General features: G+C 48.2%; 1 protein-coding gene across 1 annotated transcript; it reads right to left on the minus strand.

The window, feature by feature from the left end:
* Positions 1-1,855: 1,855 nt before the first annotated feature.
* CST9 (cystatin 9) lies at positions 1,856-5,332 on the minus strand. Its single transcript, XM_002830026.2, has 2 exons — positions 5,025-5,332; positions 1,856-3,179 (listed from the first exon to the last, which is right to left on the minus strand). Exons 1-2 carry the CDS (start codon positions 5,277-5,279, stop codon positions 2,955-2,957), a joined length of 480 nt encoding a protein of 159 aa, XP_002830072.1. The 5' UTR covers positions 5,280-5,332; the 3' UTR covers positions 1,856-2,954.
* Positions 5,333-15,075: the final 9,743 nt, after the last annotated feature.

Below are 15,075 nucleotides of genomic sequence, written 5' to 3' on the forward strand. Positions count from 1 at the left end.
AGAAATTTTAATAAAAATATTGGGCAATAGTTTAATCTCTGAGCACATTGCCTATAAGAAAGCAATAACCATATATACACAACGATAAATATAAAAGAAGCATTCATCATACCACTTTTCATAATACAAAAAATTAGAAAAATTTAAACAATTAATTATGGGAACTGACTAAATATAAGCTCCAGCTCTGAGGAACTGCAGTGCAGAGCGCCAGGCTGTCAGGGCCAGTGCAGCCTCTCTCTTCTCCAGAGGCACCATCCTGTTGCCTGGGGTCTAGAAACTCTCCTTTTTCTTTACAATCAGGCATGGTGTTCTGACTCCTTCCCCAATTCAGCGTGTGATGAAGAAACCATTCTCAGCCTCATCCCAATGCCCTTTGAGGTGAGTTACTTCTCACCTGTGGTTTGGTCTGCATGCACCCCGCAATGATGGCTTCTGAACCTGCACCATTCCAAGTGTGGCCTGGGTACCTGGAGCAGGTCTGTCCCAGGAGAGCTGGTGAGACATGCAAATTCCCTGGCCCTGCCCAGACCTAGTGGTTCAGATGCCTGGGGGATAGGGAGAATAAGAACTTAGGTTTAGGGTATTTAGAACTTGCCTTCAGGGTATTCTAGTCCCTCTGAAGTTCACAAGTAACTACAGATAAATGCTGAAGGCATCTTCATGGAGAAGAAACTTAAGTCTTGTCCAGAAAGAGTACTTTATTTAATTTTTAGCTGGAGGATGTGATGGTTTCTTTCTCGAGGCCAGACTGTGGACCATAGGGGTATATCCTGCTGGGAGGCAAATGCAGAAATTCAACTCTGAATTGGGTGCCCTGAGGTTGGGGAGACTGGGACATATACCTGCTCACTTCCAGTGACAGAATGTGACCCTCAGATTTGACCTTTCCCACACCTGCAGGGTGCACCTGCTCTGCTGATGGAGCTCATTTGCACAGATCAACCCCTGAGCAAAGCTGGGGGAGATACAGGTGCCTGGTGTGGGAGCTGGTAGCATGGTGTGTCTCAGGGGCACCAGGGTCCAGAGGAGCTCTTAGCATCAGAGACTGGTAACTATTGACAGGCCACGCAGCTCACTGCCTGTTTGTGTAAATAAACACTTATTGGAACACAACCACTCTTATGTGTTTGCACATTGGCTATTGCTCCTTTCAAGATATGACAGCAATTCTGAGTAGCTGAGAGAGACCATCTGCCCACAAAGGCCAGAATAGTTACTCTCTGGCTTCTTCAGAAAATTTTTTTGCCAAACCCTGGTTTAGGTGATTTGGGCAAGGTCTTGGTAGCATCTAGTCTGCCTGTGCATCTCACACTGCTTCCCCTGGGGGTGTGCATTCCTGCAAATCCTGCATTTTCAGGGGATTTCTGCATCCCTGGGGATTTGTAAGAGTGCAGATGCATTTTCCAAAGGTCAGAGGCCAAGAAGTTGGACATTTCTAAGATTCTTCCAGAAGATGCTGCTGCTCCAGATGCCAGGACAACTTTATAAGGGTGAGGCTAGAAGTCCTTCCTCTACCCACCAACCTTCCATGAACCAGGAAAGGTGTGTGAGCCACCCCTCGAGAACAGAGGCCACATGTGCTGAGTGGGACCCAGAGGCTCTGTCTTACTCAGTCGTGCACATTGGGTGTCCTGCAAGATCACAGACATTTTACCTCTGGCCACATACGTCATCATCAGCCATGAGCATGGAGACGGCAGCTCAGACTTATCTTGGTTGTGCCACCTGGAGCTGGCTCACGAAGTCTTAAGGGAGGGAGGACCCCACTGACACAGATGCAAATAGGCTGCCCTTCTGAGAGGAACTCCATCAACTGCTCAGCCCCCTCCCTCCAGAACATGGCACAGGAAGCTTCTGGAAATGCTGATGTTTAATGACCTATTCTACATGAGGAACCTGGACAATGAGGATTTTCTAAAATGCCAAGTCATAACACCTCAGACACTTGCAAAGTAAGAGAACAAATATGCACGGAGCTGCTCAGCCACTGATATGTCAACTCCTGGGAACAGCTGGTGTCCACGGGGGAGGGGGCAGCATGTGGCCAGGCATGTGAGTGGCTTCCACTCAGGAGAGCCCCTCTGAGCAGGTCTTGTTCAGGAGTTCAAAATATGTCTTCCAGGGCATGGTTTCAACAGTGAAGAAGCAGCTGAAGGTCTGAGGGAACAAACAGGAAGAGACAGTAGGGCGGGGTTTGGGGAGGTTCGGGAGTCTTGTGGCATCTGCCCTCAACACAGGTTCCATCTCCACCTTGCCCATTCCTGGGGCCAGCAATTGAGCCACGTGGCTCTGGCCTTCAGGTCTAGCCTGAGCCTGAGGCCAATCCTGAACTACATCGTGATTTGAGGCTCCCTCCCTCCTTAGCCAGGGTCACTTGTGCCATGCCTCCTCCTCCAGCCCGTGCCCCTCAGGGGAACCCCAGGCTGTCCTGGCGTGATCCCTGCATCCAAGAGCAGCAGGAGAATGCTTTGTCCCAGTGGAAGCAGCTCCCAGACTTAGGCAATTAGTTACCTATTTGTTAATCTTACAATAAGGGGTTGACTAAGAATGGGAAGTTTTCCCAGAGCCAGGCTTTGCTTGGAGCTTGTCCCCTAGAGCGGGTGCTGCAGCTCAGCGGGGCCTAGCAGCGAGGGCAGTGGGGCTTCTTCTCAGCCTCCACCACTTTTGGGTCTAGGGCAGGGTAGGGAAACCCTGAGAAAAGTACCCAAAGACATTGTCACCATTGTCTCCAGGCTCTTTCTCTAGAAGGCAGGGAAGAAGTGGGGAGGAAGACTAGAGAGAAGGTTCTGAAGGCCATGTGGCCCAGGTGCAGGCAGCTGCAATGGTGTCAGAGGGCAGAATCAGGAAACTCAGATTGGCCAGGGGCCTGAAAGTGAACCCCTGGGCTTCCTGCCTCACTGGGCTTCCCACTAAGGCACAAGCAGGGCAGCCTGGTACAGCCTGCTGTGGGCTCACTTCCCTTTGTCCCTCGGAATGGCTTTGTCAGCTGCTCCTGTGCCCACACCACACCCCATGCAGCATCCACAGCTGTGGACCTGAGGAAAGCTGATGCCCTGTCTTACATTGTTCAGCTCCAGGCTTTCTTGAAAAGGGCAGTTGTCAATGTCATCTTCAAATTTCCTACATACGGTTTGGCGCAGTTGCAGATTCATGGAGAACACCATCTTACCTCGCCACTGTTGGACAAAAGAAGATTAAAGTGGATGCACCATCTTCCTGCCCCTAAGTAGCTGCTAGTGAAGATGCCATTTGAGTAGGAGAGGCCCCAACACTTTACTGCATTTGAGAGCTTGCCCATGGGCCTGGCATCAGCTCACTGGAGGTGAAACTTAGGGGATCTTCTCTAGACTGAGGAGTTAAGAGCGAAAAGCAGGTGGGCATGGTGGGTCTGGGGAGGATGCAGGCTGAGTCAGACCCCACTAACACATTCTCCACCTCCACCCACCCCCATTTCCCATGGTGAGACTCCAGCTTCACTCTCAGCAGGCATCTGATCTTGCAGCTGCATTCCCAGAGGACAGAGCCACATGTCTGGGAGGGTGTTGGATCTCCAAGAGTTTTCAGGGTAACTTCAGCCCTGGGACAGAGGGAGCCTCATCTACAGCGTGTTGTCAAACCTTCCAAGTGACCTCCAGCAAGAAGAATGACATACAGCGCTCCCACTACACACAGGCACACACCCTGGGAAAATGGCTTCAAGAAATACCATCTGCCCTATTGCAAAGTGCATGCTGAAGTTCTCCTTACCCTCCTTCCCACTCCATTCTATTTAATTCCACTCCATAGCCTTCTTCCCATCCATCTATTCTTCCCAGCCCCCAAACTGATGCTGGGACTGCCATATCCGGGAAGCCATGTGGAAGGCTTTTAGGACTTACAGTCATTTAGGACTTATAGACCATAGCAAGGAGCTTAGATTTTATTCTAACGGTATTAAGAATGGAGGCTTACACTGAGGTCTTGGAGAATCAAGCAAAGCACTGGGAAAGCAGAAGCATGAGGCCTGGCCAATCTCAATCTCTGAGACTTCCAAGGTTCCAGCATGAACGTTAGCAGACACCATTACTTGACCAGATGCCCCTTTGAGGGTTGCATCAGGCTTTTAATTCTCCTGAGAGGAGGCAGCAAATGAGCAAGGAGGAAAATTCCTCTGTACCAGCATTGCAATCCTGAGGATGGCAGTGAAGAATCCACCCCAGGAGGCAGAGAATCAGCCAGGGCCTTGCAGAGTCTTTCCAGAGCTTAAGCTCTGTGCGGTACTAGAGTCCCTCTGCCCTTCTTTCAGGCTCTTGGTGCCGAGAAAGGAAGAGCAATGCTCCTTCTCTCTCTAAACCAGAAGTTCTCCACTAGGAGGGCATTTTAATTGTTCATGCCTGAAGCCCAGATGAACTGTGCGTTCTTGACCACATTAATGATTTCATCAAAAAGGCAAGCATTTTAGGATAAAGGTCCACTGAGGAAGAGTGTAAATTGGCCTTCAGTTCATTAAGTGCAGACAGAGCAAGGAGCCCAGAGAAGGTGGAGATCAGAGAACTAACCTTTCACAGTGGCCTCTCAGGGCTGATGGTGTTCTTTATTGTCCTCAAATTCTCACTGTTCTCTCTCTGTCTGCCTGTCTCTCTCTCTCTCTGTCTCTCTCTGTCTCTCTGTGTGTGTGTGTGTGTCCTTGCTTTTCCATTTTCATTTTATGACCTAGAAATATTTATCAGTCTCTTTGGTTATTTTCTCTTCTTGTCAGCTTCATCTCCTTAGAGTCCTTATTTTGAAGTCACTCTTCAGTTATACAATGTCATAAAAATCATGAAGATTGAAAAATATATCTTGCATGTGAATAGACATTTACCTAATTTAAAAAAAATTTTAAGTTCAATGTTTTCCCAAACTGAAACTACCGTAATTGGTTATGGACTACCCAACTATGGACTGCTGATGGTGAACCAAGTCTCTTAGACCAAACACCTTGGTCCCTCACTTAGGGGCAGATGGAGAAGGACAGGCCAGAAGAGGATGTGGTCACCAACCTTTCTGTCCATGCTATCCTCCTTCCATGAACTCAGGACACGCAACAGCCTGTAAGCATGCTCCTCCTTGCTCTGCACGTTGAAAGTGTTCAAGGCAAACTCCACTGTGGCGAGGAACATAGGATCCTGGACTATTTTATTATTCCCACCCATTTCCTCTTCAGAACACCAGGCATAGGTCACCAGGAGCTGGAAGCCCATGAGAAGCAGTGACAGTGCCCAGGGCAGAGCCTTGCTCCTCTGCGGACTCGACATGATGCAGGCTCCAGCAGCCCTTGCCTTTGCCCTTCAGATCCCTGGCGTCCACTGGAGCCTTCCAGGGCTCAGGTTTGGCCCTTAAATTCTCCTGCCGGGGCAGAAACTCCTCCCTCCAGGCCTCATCTCTGCGGTTACACCCTGTCTCTCCCACACGTGGCCTCCCTTCTTCCAAAGGCGTTTAAATCATCTCCTGTTTAGGGGAGAGGAACAGCACCCAGGCAGGTGGGTTGGAAAAGACCAGCAATGGGAGAGAGAGTGCCCTGGACATGAGGCGCAGCCCCAGCACCTCCGCGGGCTAAAGGAGACCTCCACTGGGCGCCCCAGAGTCAGAGCCCGGCACAGGAACACAAGTGTGAGAGGTATGAGTGGAAGGTGAGCCCTGGACTCAGCAGTGGGGGTGGGATGGGAGTGGAGGATAGGTGGAAAGGCACAGACGAAAGGATGGAAAGGGATGACAGTGGACGCTAGAATCGTGGGTGAGCAGGTACAGCGCCCCGAGAAAGCACTGGGCCTCTTGAGAGAGAGGCGGGGAGCCCGGGAGGACTGGCGCGATGTCCTGCAGGTGTCTGCTCCCCCGAGGGTCTCGGGAGGGGCACCAGCCTGGAGGTCGTGGGCAGTGGTTGAGGAAACCAAGAGCAGGAGCCCCCAACCCTGTTCTCTGCACCTCCCTGAATGCAGCTTCCCAGCCCAGGGACGCGCTACCAAGTGCTGGTACTAGGGGCCTGGCTAGTTATGGCTGCCCCTATTCCTCAAAGGTGTTTCCAGGACAGGTGGCCGCTTGCAATTGGAGCAGTGGAGAACCAGAAAGACGAAGATGCCCTCAGGGATGGCTGAAGTGCGCCCATTAGGTTGTCACGGGTGCCCTCCTGTGGCCACAGCCGGCACAGCGCTCTGCAGCACAGTTTGTGGGTGGAGATTCTGAGTTCTCGACCAAGACGCTCGTAGCCTCCAACTCCAGCCGCAAATGGGGCTCTGAAAAGACTGAATAATGCACTCTTCCCAGACCAGACTTAAGCTTTGTCTCTGTGAAATATGTCTTCGATGTTTATCCGTAGCTCCTTGTAAACTTCAGAAGCAACCAGCATCCCCTGAAGTCACGTTAAAAAGCAAGTTCCTAGTTTCCCCACCCAAAGATTCTGACCCAGTAGCTGTGAGCAGGGCCAGGGAACCTACATTTCTCACCAGCTTCCAGAGGATGGTAGTGTTCCCGGTCTCAAAACCACACTTTGAGTGGTGCAGGTTCAGAATACTTCCTGGGAAGTGCATACGGACCAAACAACATATGAGAAGTAACTCAGCTTGAGGAGCATGGAGGTCAGGGGATGAGAACGGCTTTTGTTTGGCACACAGGATGGGGGAGAGGCTCAGACATCATGCCTGGTGACAAAGAATAAGAGTTTGTTTCTAGACCCTGTTTGCAAAGAAAAAGCAACTCAATGTGACCATTCCAGGAAAGAAGCCAGATGTGCCAAAAACATCACCCAAGGAGTCTGTATCCTTTCTCTGATGGCATTGAGTTCACTGGAACTGCAGCTGAAGCGTAACTAATGTGATTTCTTAGCTGGAGAGTGATGGTGCACGTAGGGGTAGGAAGGGCGTGTCAGTGAGGGCGGAAATGCCTTCGTGGGTTTTGGGATGAGCAGGCCATAAGGTGCTGTGAGAACTAGAATCCTGATGCCTGGAGTAGGTTGTGAGTGTCCTGAGAGAGGCCTGCAATGCCCACGGAGGTCACTCTCACCTTGTAAGGTCAGGGGCTGGCAAACTTGGGGCATCCTGCCAATCGCCAGTGGGTCCCCCACCGTTCTGACGGCAGATACCCACATGCACTCCAAGGGAGTGCCCACACTCGCTCTTACATGAGCAGTGGTTTAGGGTCCTGGGCACTGTGCGGCCAAGGAGGGGACGGGGATCCCCACACCCAGATGTGAGACCTCGGGTGTGCAGACACCATGGACCCCTACAAGTGTGTCTGTTTTCTTGTTGAATCCCCCGTGGCCTGGGATGGCCTCCCTTCCTAGGTGGAGAGAGACGGGAATATCAAGACATAGCCAGTTAAAGAGAAGTACATGTGGGCTCCAGGCTGCGGAGCCCCAAAGATGTGGGTCAACACGTGGCTGAGGCCAGAGTGAAACCGGAGGGCCCGGCTGGCCAGCCCACACCTGCCGCTCACAGCTCTCTGCGGGGCTATCCCCAGGTCTCGGGTCTGGGAGGCTTTCTGTCCTGAGTCCCCTTGCAAGAGTTCTGTCTCACTCAGCTTCTTCCTGGGCACTCATTGGCCTGTCTGTCTCTGGGGCCACTGGGACTTGTGTGGTGCCCTCTTTGTGTTGCTGGCACTGGCACTAAACACCCATGTGGTTTCATAGGAAGGTTCCAGTAACTCCTCACTGAAATGGACCTGCTTTTCCAGAAACCAGGCCCTGTATTTCTGAACGCATTCCTTTGAATGATTAGAGAATGCTGGCAACGACCAGGACCAAGCCACTGGCCCTTTTCTGTGAAGCTGAACCTGAGGTGGTGGACCAGGGGAAGCCCAGTGACTCTTCGGGACACAGGACGCTCTCCCCAGCTCCCGCAGACCCTCCAGCTGAGTGCTCTCCCTGGGGTCTGACTCATGTCCCTCACTGCGCGGCCTACTCAGCCACATGCTCTAAAGGTCCTGTGCGACCTTGCTCACTGCCTGTTTCAAGCCGGGCCAGGCTCAGCGGGGCCTGCCAGTTTCAGGATCGCCTGCTGGGCTTTGGGATCACTTCCTCAGGACCCTCCCCATTCCCCCTGCTTGGCATTTCCCTAGGAGACTCCCCAGACAAGCCAGCATTCCCAGAGGTTTCCGTGTGCTGGAAAACAAGGTGGTGTCCAGGAGATCAAAGGAAGACAGCAGGGGCAGGGAGGAGCCCCAGACTCAGAGCAGAGTGAGTGATCCAGTGATTGCTGTCATAGCAATCATCAAAGGGGCAGCTCGGGGCAGGGGGGTGAGCGGGGCTGGGGGGCTACTGCCAGGGAATTCCAGAGCCCCCTCCACTCCTCCCTCCCCTCCTCCAGTTTTTCCACCTGGGGGGTTCTTAGCTCAGTCTTCAGCTGACTTTGAGTTTTTATAATTTAAGGAATTAATCTCATATAGACTTATGGCAAATTTAAACTAAGAGAGAGGAATAATGATTGAATTAAAAAATGACAAAAGGAGAAATAAAAATACAAACATTACCGGTAAATATATAGGCCTAAATCAGGGGTCATTCATACCATGTGCAAATCGGAAGGCCCATGGGCTGTTTCTTCTCCTTCCTGTGGGTCCAGCAGGTCCCTCACCCTGGCTAAGTCGGGAGTGCTGCCCTGGGCCCAGGAGCTTTGCTCTGAAGAGGAAGTGCTGCCCCAGTCACCCTCAGCAGCCCTCCTGTTTGCTGGCCTTTGCCGAACACACCTGCCTTCACTCCTCAGTGGGCGTTTCCTAAGCTTCTGCTGTGCTCCCGACGGAAGCCTCTCCCATCCAACGCAGCCCAGTGTTTTCTTTCACAAGTACTTTAGTTTTTAAAAAACTGTAAGTTAATTTAAATTTAAAAGAGTACAAAAATGTCATAATACCACTTATTTTTTATTTTTAAAATTTTCTGTAGAGATGGAGTCTCACTATGTTGCCTAAGCTGGTCTCGAACTCCTGGCCTCAAGTGATCCTCCTGCCTCAGCCTACAATTCCACTTTTACTAAGTGAAATGTAGGTTTCAACATAATAGAAACTCCAGATACCAGTGGCTTAAACAAGCTGGTGTTGCTTTCTCTCTCAGGATGCTGACAATGGCTAGAATTCTTTTATAAGCCTCACTCCTGCTGGGCACTGCCTTAGGCGCTCATTGACTCATTTAAGCCTCACATAGTAACAGTTCAGCCAATATGGTATATATCATTACATTTTATGTTTTTAACATTTTGCATAAATAATGACTGTATTTCTTACCACTTTATGCCTTTACTGAAATCATATTTGTGAGCATCACCTGTGTTGACACTTGTCGCTCTAGCTCCTTCATTACCACTGTTTTGCTTAATTCACTGGGACCTTGACCTGAATGACTGTAGTTAATTAAATCCTCCCTGATTGGGAATGGTGAAATAGGGTGGCGCTTGTAGGGTCAGGTGCTTGTGATGATAACTAACAGACTGTGGTTTATTAAAGCATTCTCTACTGACTTGATTTCACACTGGATTGATTCCACTCATTTCCTCTTAAATTGGGGTTGCAATGGGCACCTTTGTCCTAGTTTTCATGTGCACATGTATGAGAGCTTCTCTAGGGTCAGCCCCAGAAAGAAAATTGCAGACATATGAGATCGCCTCCTTTCAGTTTTATTAGGGATCGCTGTGCTAATGATTTTCTTTTCTTTTTTCTTTTTTGACACGGGGCTCTTACTATGTTGCTTAGGCTGGTCTTGAACTTCTGGGCTCAAGTGATCCTCTCGCTTTGGCCTCCCGAAGTACGAGGATTACAGGCATGAGCCACCACTTGCGGCCTGATTTCTTTCACCATATAGATTTTTCTTAAAAATTGAAGACGGTTTAATGTATCAATGTTTTGTTTAGGGTATGTGCTTTTGTAATTTTCATTTCAACAATCCTTTCCTATGCTCTTCTATGTTCTCTTTCACCATGTTCTTTCTTTTGCTTTTCACATTTAGGTGTGTGATCCAACTGGAGGCTGAGTGTGTGTGGTGTGAGGTTGGAATCCCAGGGTCGATCGTCTACTCCACCGCCTGCGTGCACAGCTGGCTTTTCCAGCATTGACGATGGAGCAGTTCATTCTCCACCCTCTGATTCCAGCAGCATTTCTATCATAGTCCCCTTTCCCCAAAAGGCTGGTTGCCTTTGAGCCTCTTTTCTATTGTACTGGCTGTATGAAGGAGGCACAGGCCTGAGCTAAGAAGGTCATTGTTTGATCTTGGCCAGGAAAGGAAGAAAAATTCTTGGGCACATCCCAGACCTAGGCACACTTCCTGGGCCCTGCCTGCTAGAATAGATGGGTCCTCTCCCTGGTTCTAGCCCCTGACTCTCTGCCACACCCTCCCATCATTGGGCTGCTGCTTTGTGCTAACATCCTCTCTTTGGGGCATATGGTCTGAGTTTGGATCCCAGCTTTTTGGAAAAGCTTCATGTATTGGCAATGATTATTGATGCTACTGTTATCATCACAAGAACCTCACCCTGCAAGCTCACCGTGCCCTTCCTTCATTCTTTGGAAACGTGAGATTTGTTCTTGCAGGCAGCTTGCCTTCCTGGGAAGTTGAAATTACCTTTTTGATGCAGACAAGCACTTGTCCTGAAGAGTAACAGGAGGAGCCAAGTGTCTATCACTGAGAGGCGGGAGTGCAGAACTGGAGACAGGATAAGTGGGGCAATCTTGACTGATTGCAAGGAAATAGTACCGTTATTGGCTCCATTTGTAGAGGCTGGAGTCTTTAGATGATTTGTATGGTTTATAGACTCCACGGAAGGAGGAAAAGCAGTAGTTGAGGAGGTCTTTGGAGTTGGGCACATGTGAGTTCAGTTCTCACTTGCACCTTTTACTAGTTGCATTTCCTGGGGGCACATTTCTACTTTATGTGAGCTTCTGTTTCCACAACCGTGCAATTGAACTCTTGTGGTATCTCCTTCATGGAGCTGTCATGAAGATGAATGGGGAGATGTATGGAAGGCACTGGCAGGAGGCCCAGCAGGACCAGGCCCTCCGGAGATGGTGTTTGTGCTGCTCATTCTCATCACCAGTTCTGGGGGGAACATCCCTCATGAGCCAGGCTTGTTGATAACAACCTTCTCAGCAGGCAAGTGGCAGAGGAGCTGAGGAGGGACCCAAATGTCCAAGCTCCCATCAGGGATAGGCAGGCAAAAAAGAGGAGCAGAGGATTCCATGGCTTGTCAGTAATTACCAGGTTCTCTGGGACAGTGTAGACAGGGCACGGAAATGGGATTGCATTTTACTGTTTGGCTTTGAGTTTAGACTTTTGGTCCAAGTCAGGTTGGGATCAGAACTCAAGAGAGTTTCTTCTGAATAATTAAATATATTGATTGTCTCTTCAAAAGGCTCTGACAACCAAACTCACGTTCCCAAGCTTCATTTTAAAGTGTTGAGATGCTTGGGCTCACGTCCTTGTGTTCTGCTTGGAAACCTGGTGCACCTCAGTATTCCTAAGCCCCCTTTCCTCACCTATAGTTTTGGATCAAGTTTAGCTGAGAGATCATATACAGTGACACTGTGTGACCTCTTACAGTATGATTTGACTGTTTGCTGTTAGAAGACCCAGTATCCCCCATCCTCATTCTAAAGTCAAAACAGCATCCAGGCTCCTCTTTTTCTCTACTGGGAGCAAGTTTTATTTTAAAATAAAATCAAGGATAAGCACCAGATGTAATCATCAGCTGAGACCCTCAAAACCTTTCATTCCAACCACTCTAATTTCTGTCACAATGGCCCCTTGTCACTGTGAGCCTTTCTGTAGAGGGTATTTGGGGCTGTCTTGCCTCTGACCACTTCATGCACACTGATCACAGTGTTCTCAATACTTTCCATTTTGACACTTTTGGGCAATGTTTACCTCTACTTCTTTGAAAACATTCTCTTTAGACTTGGCCAATTTGACAAACGTGTTCTTTCTGCCTTCTTTAGTGGTTGTCCAGGCATGGACAATGGCTGCTTTCTCCTGGAACTGGTTCCATTCAGAGTCCTTTTGGATTTCTTGCAATAGTTTTCCTTTGATTCAACCAAATTTTCCACTTCTTCAATAAGTGTTATTTAGAGATCAACCTCAAATCTCCAACACTGGCACTTATTTTGAAACCTTAAGCAGTAAACCCATGCCAGAGATAATATGTCCTTTTGGGGGACAAAAACCGATTCAGTCTATTTTCCACCTTCTTTACTTTTCCAGACATATCAGTGATTCTTGACACGTTAATATCTTCCTTAAGCCTCACCACAATCCATGTAATTTTAGGCTAAGGGATTAGATTTGGGATCGATTTCTCCAACATCCATATATAGTGGTTCAAGATAAAAGATAACCTATATCAATATTTAAATCTAAATGCCAAATATTGGAGGTGGGGTTATACCCAGATGGGTCAATTGCCATCTTTCACATCAGAGGCTGGACACATATTCTCTGAAATAGGCAAATGCAGTTATTGTTGGGTAGGCCTATGGTCTAGAGAAGTTGTGAGGTAAGATGCCAGGAGAACTGGAACATAGCAACCTGTTCTTTAGGACTGAAACAGAAGCTCGGAGCCGACGGAGTCTTGGATTTTTGTCTTAAGCTCATCTGCAATTTCTATCATGTGCAGACAGTACTTTGACAATAATAAAATAATGTTTTTAATTTTTTTTTAGCTTTTTTTGCATTCTCTTGAATTCAGAGTCTTTCAGGCCCAAAAGGGTGATGTGGGTTGGGGGCCAGGGGTAGGAGGATTGGGTGGGGTGAGAGGACTTGCTCCTTAGGGGGTGCTCCACCATGGACACTCAGATGAGAAGCAGGTGGGGGGAGAGGAAAGCTCCTCGAAAATCCAGTGGGTCACGTGGGAAGTAATTTGTGGCACTTGTTTTTAGGTTTACCAGACTAAATGGTCTAAGATAATCATGGGGGATACTTCATCCACTGCCACACGTTTCAAGAGCTTAAGGCTAGAGTCTTTGACGTCAAATTCTAGGCTGCAGAATGTGCCTGCAGGGCTCCCCAGCCTGTACCCCATCTCTGTGTTCCCCACTCTGTTTCAGGATATTTTTCTACAGGGCTTGCACATTCTCATGAGATTACAAGATTGCTTCAGAAAAACTGAATTCACAGCAATGCTTACTCACCCTGGTTTGCGTACACACACACACATGCACACACACACACACACACACCCCCCAAAAAACAAAACGTAAACAACAAAGACTCCCTGGTGGAACTTCAGAGCACTAAACTCAGCCCTGGGTCAAGTGGGCTCTGCCCCAGAGCCTTTTGTATTTTACTTTGTCCTTAGAAGGATATCAGAGTCCCAGAAGTGCGGCTGGTCTCCATGGTGGCTTGGGTCCTGGAAGAGACAGCCAAAGGCTATTTGGCAACAGAGAGACCATAGAGCCCTAGAGGACTCAAGCTTAAACCTCCAACTACAAATTATAAATTATTAATACTTCCAGTGGACTTGTCTGTCTTTCCTTGCCAGAATCAACAATTCTCAAATCTGACTGCCCATCTAAGCCACTTGGGGAGCTTAATCTATAGATGTTTATATGAATTCTGAAGCCTTACCTGATGGACTCAGTGTCTGCAGTGAGGCCTGGGAACTGGATCTTTAACAGCCATGGCGCCTTCTGCAGGCTGGCCTTCGGTAACCACTGGGTGGTTGATCCAAAGGTCTTTCTGAGCTCTCCTGGCCCAGGATCCTCTGATTCAATGAATGCATGCCTAGCAGGGCAACACAGAGCAGGGCTTCAGTCACTTACTGCATTCACACCTGCCCATCAGCGCATTCTGCCTGCACCTCGCCTCTCCCAAGCTCTGATTGCTTCTGAGAACTGAAAGCGCTCAGTTCTGGAAGAGCCCAGCACTGGTCCTGGCTCTCACTGGGACTCCTTTGGATCCCAGCTCAGCGGGACCCTGCAGGAAGACAGTGGGTTCTATTGCCTGGGGGTAAATCTGTTCTGCAAACCCTAATGGTTTCCACTGGAACGCCCTGCCTGTTCCAATCTTGGTAATGGGTAATGACCTTGCCCTTCAGGAAATTCTTTCTGGCATAAAATGAGACTTCCATGCCTGTGACTACTGAAAAGGAAGTGACAGATGCAAGAAATACTCTGAGGGAAAAAGTAATTTAACCTAATGTAAAGGGTTTTTCAGTGGTAAAATGTACATAATAAAAAACTTACCATTTTAACCATTTTTAAGTTTATACTTCAGTGGCATTAAGTACATTCACATTGTTGAGCCGCCATCACCAGCATCCATCTAGAGCATTTTCATCTTCCCAAACTGAAGCTCTGTCCCATTAAACAATAACTACCATTATCCTTACCCCCAGCCCCTGGAAACCACCATTCTACTTTTTGTCACTATAAATTTGACTATTCGAGTTACCTCATATGTGTGAAATCAGACAGTATTTATTTTTTTGTGACTGGCATATTTCACTTAGCATAACGTCTTCAAGGTGCATTCATGTTGCAGCAAATGTCAGGATTTCCTTCCTTTATAAGGCTAAATAATATTCTGTTGTATGTGTATAGTACATTCTGTAAATCCACTCATCATCCATCAATAAACACTTGGATTGGTTCCACCTTTTGGCTATGGACATGGATGTGCAAATATTATGTTTGAGTCCCTGCTTTTGCTTCTTTTGGGTATATATCCAGAAATAGAATTTGAATCAAACGGTAATTCTATTTTTATTTTTATTTTTATTATACTTTAAGTTCTAGGGCACATGTGCACAATGTGCAGGTTTGTTACATAGGTTACATAGGTATACATGTGCCATGTTGGTTTGCTGATGGGTTTTCGGATCCCATCAATTCGACATTTACATTAGGTATTTTTCCTAATGCTATCCCTCCCCCAGTTCCCCCCACCGACAGACCCCAGTGTGTAATGTTCACCACTCTATGTCCATGTGTTCTCATTGTTCAACTCCCACCTATGAGTGAGAACATACAGTGTTTGGTTTCCTGTCCTTGTGATAGTTTGCTGAGAATGATGGTTTCCAGCTTCATCCATGTCCCTACAAAGGGCATGAACTCATCCATTTTTATGGCTGCATAGTATTCCATGGT

Source organism: Pongo abelii, chromosome 21 (assembly GCF_028885655.2).
Source record: "Pongo abelii isolate AG06213 chromosome 21, NHGRI_mPonAbe1-v2.0_pri, whole genome shotgun sequence".
NCBI classification, from domain to species: domain Eukaryota; kingdom Metazoa; phylum Chordata; class Mammalia; order Primates; family Hominidae; genus Pongo; species Pongo abelii.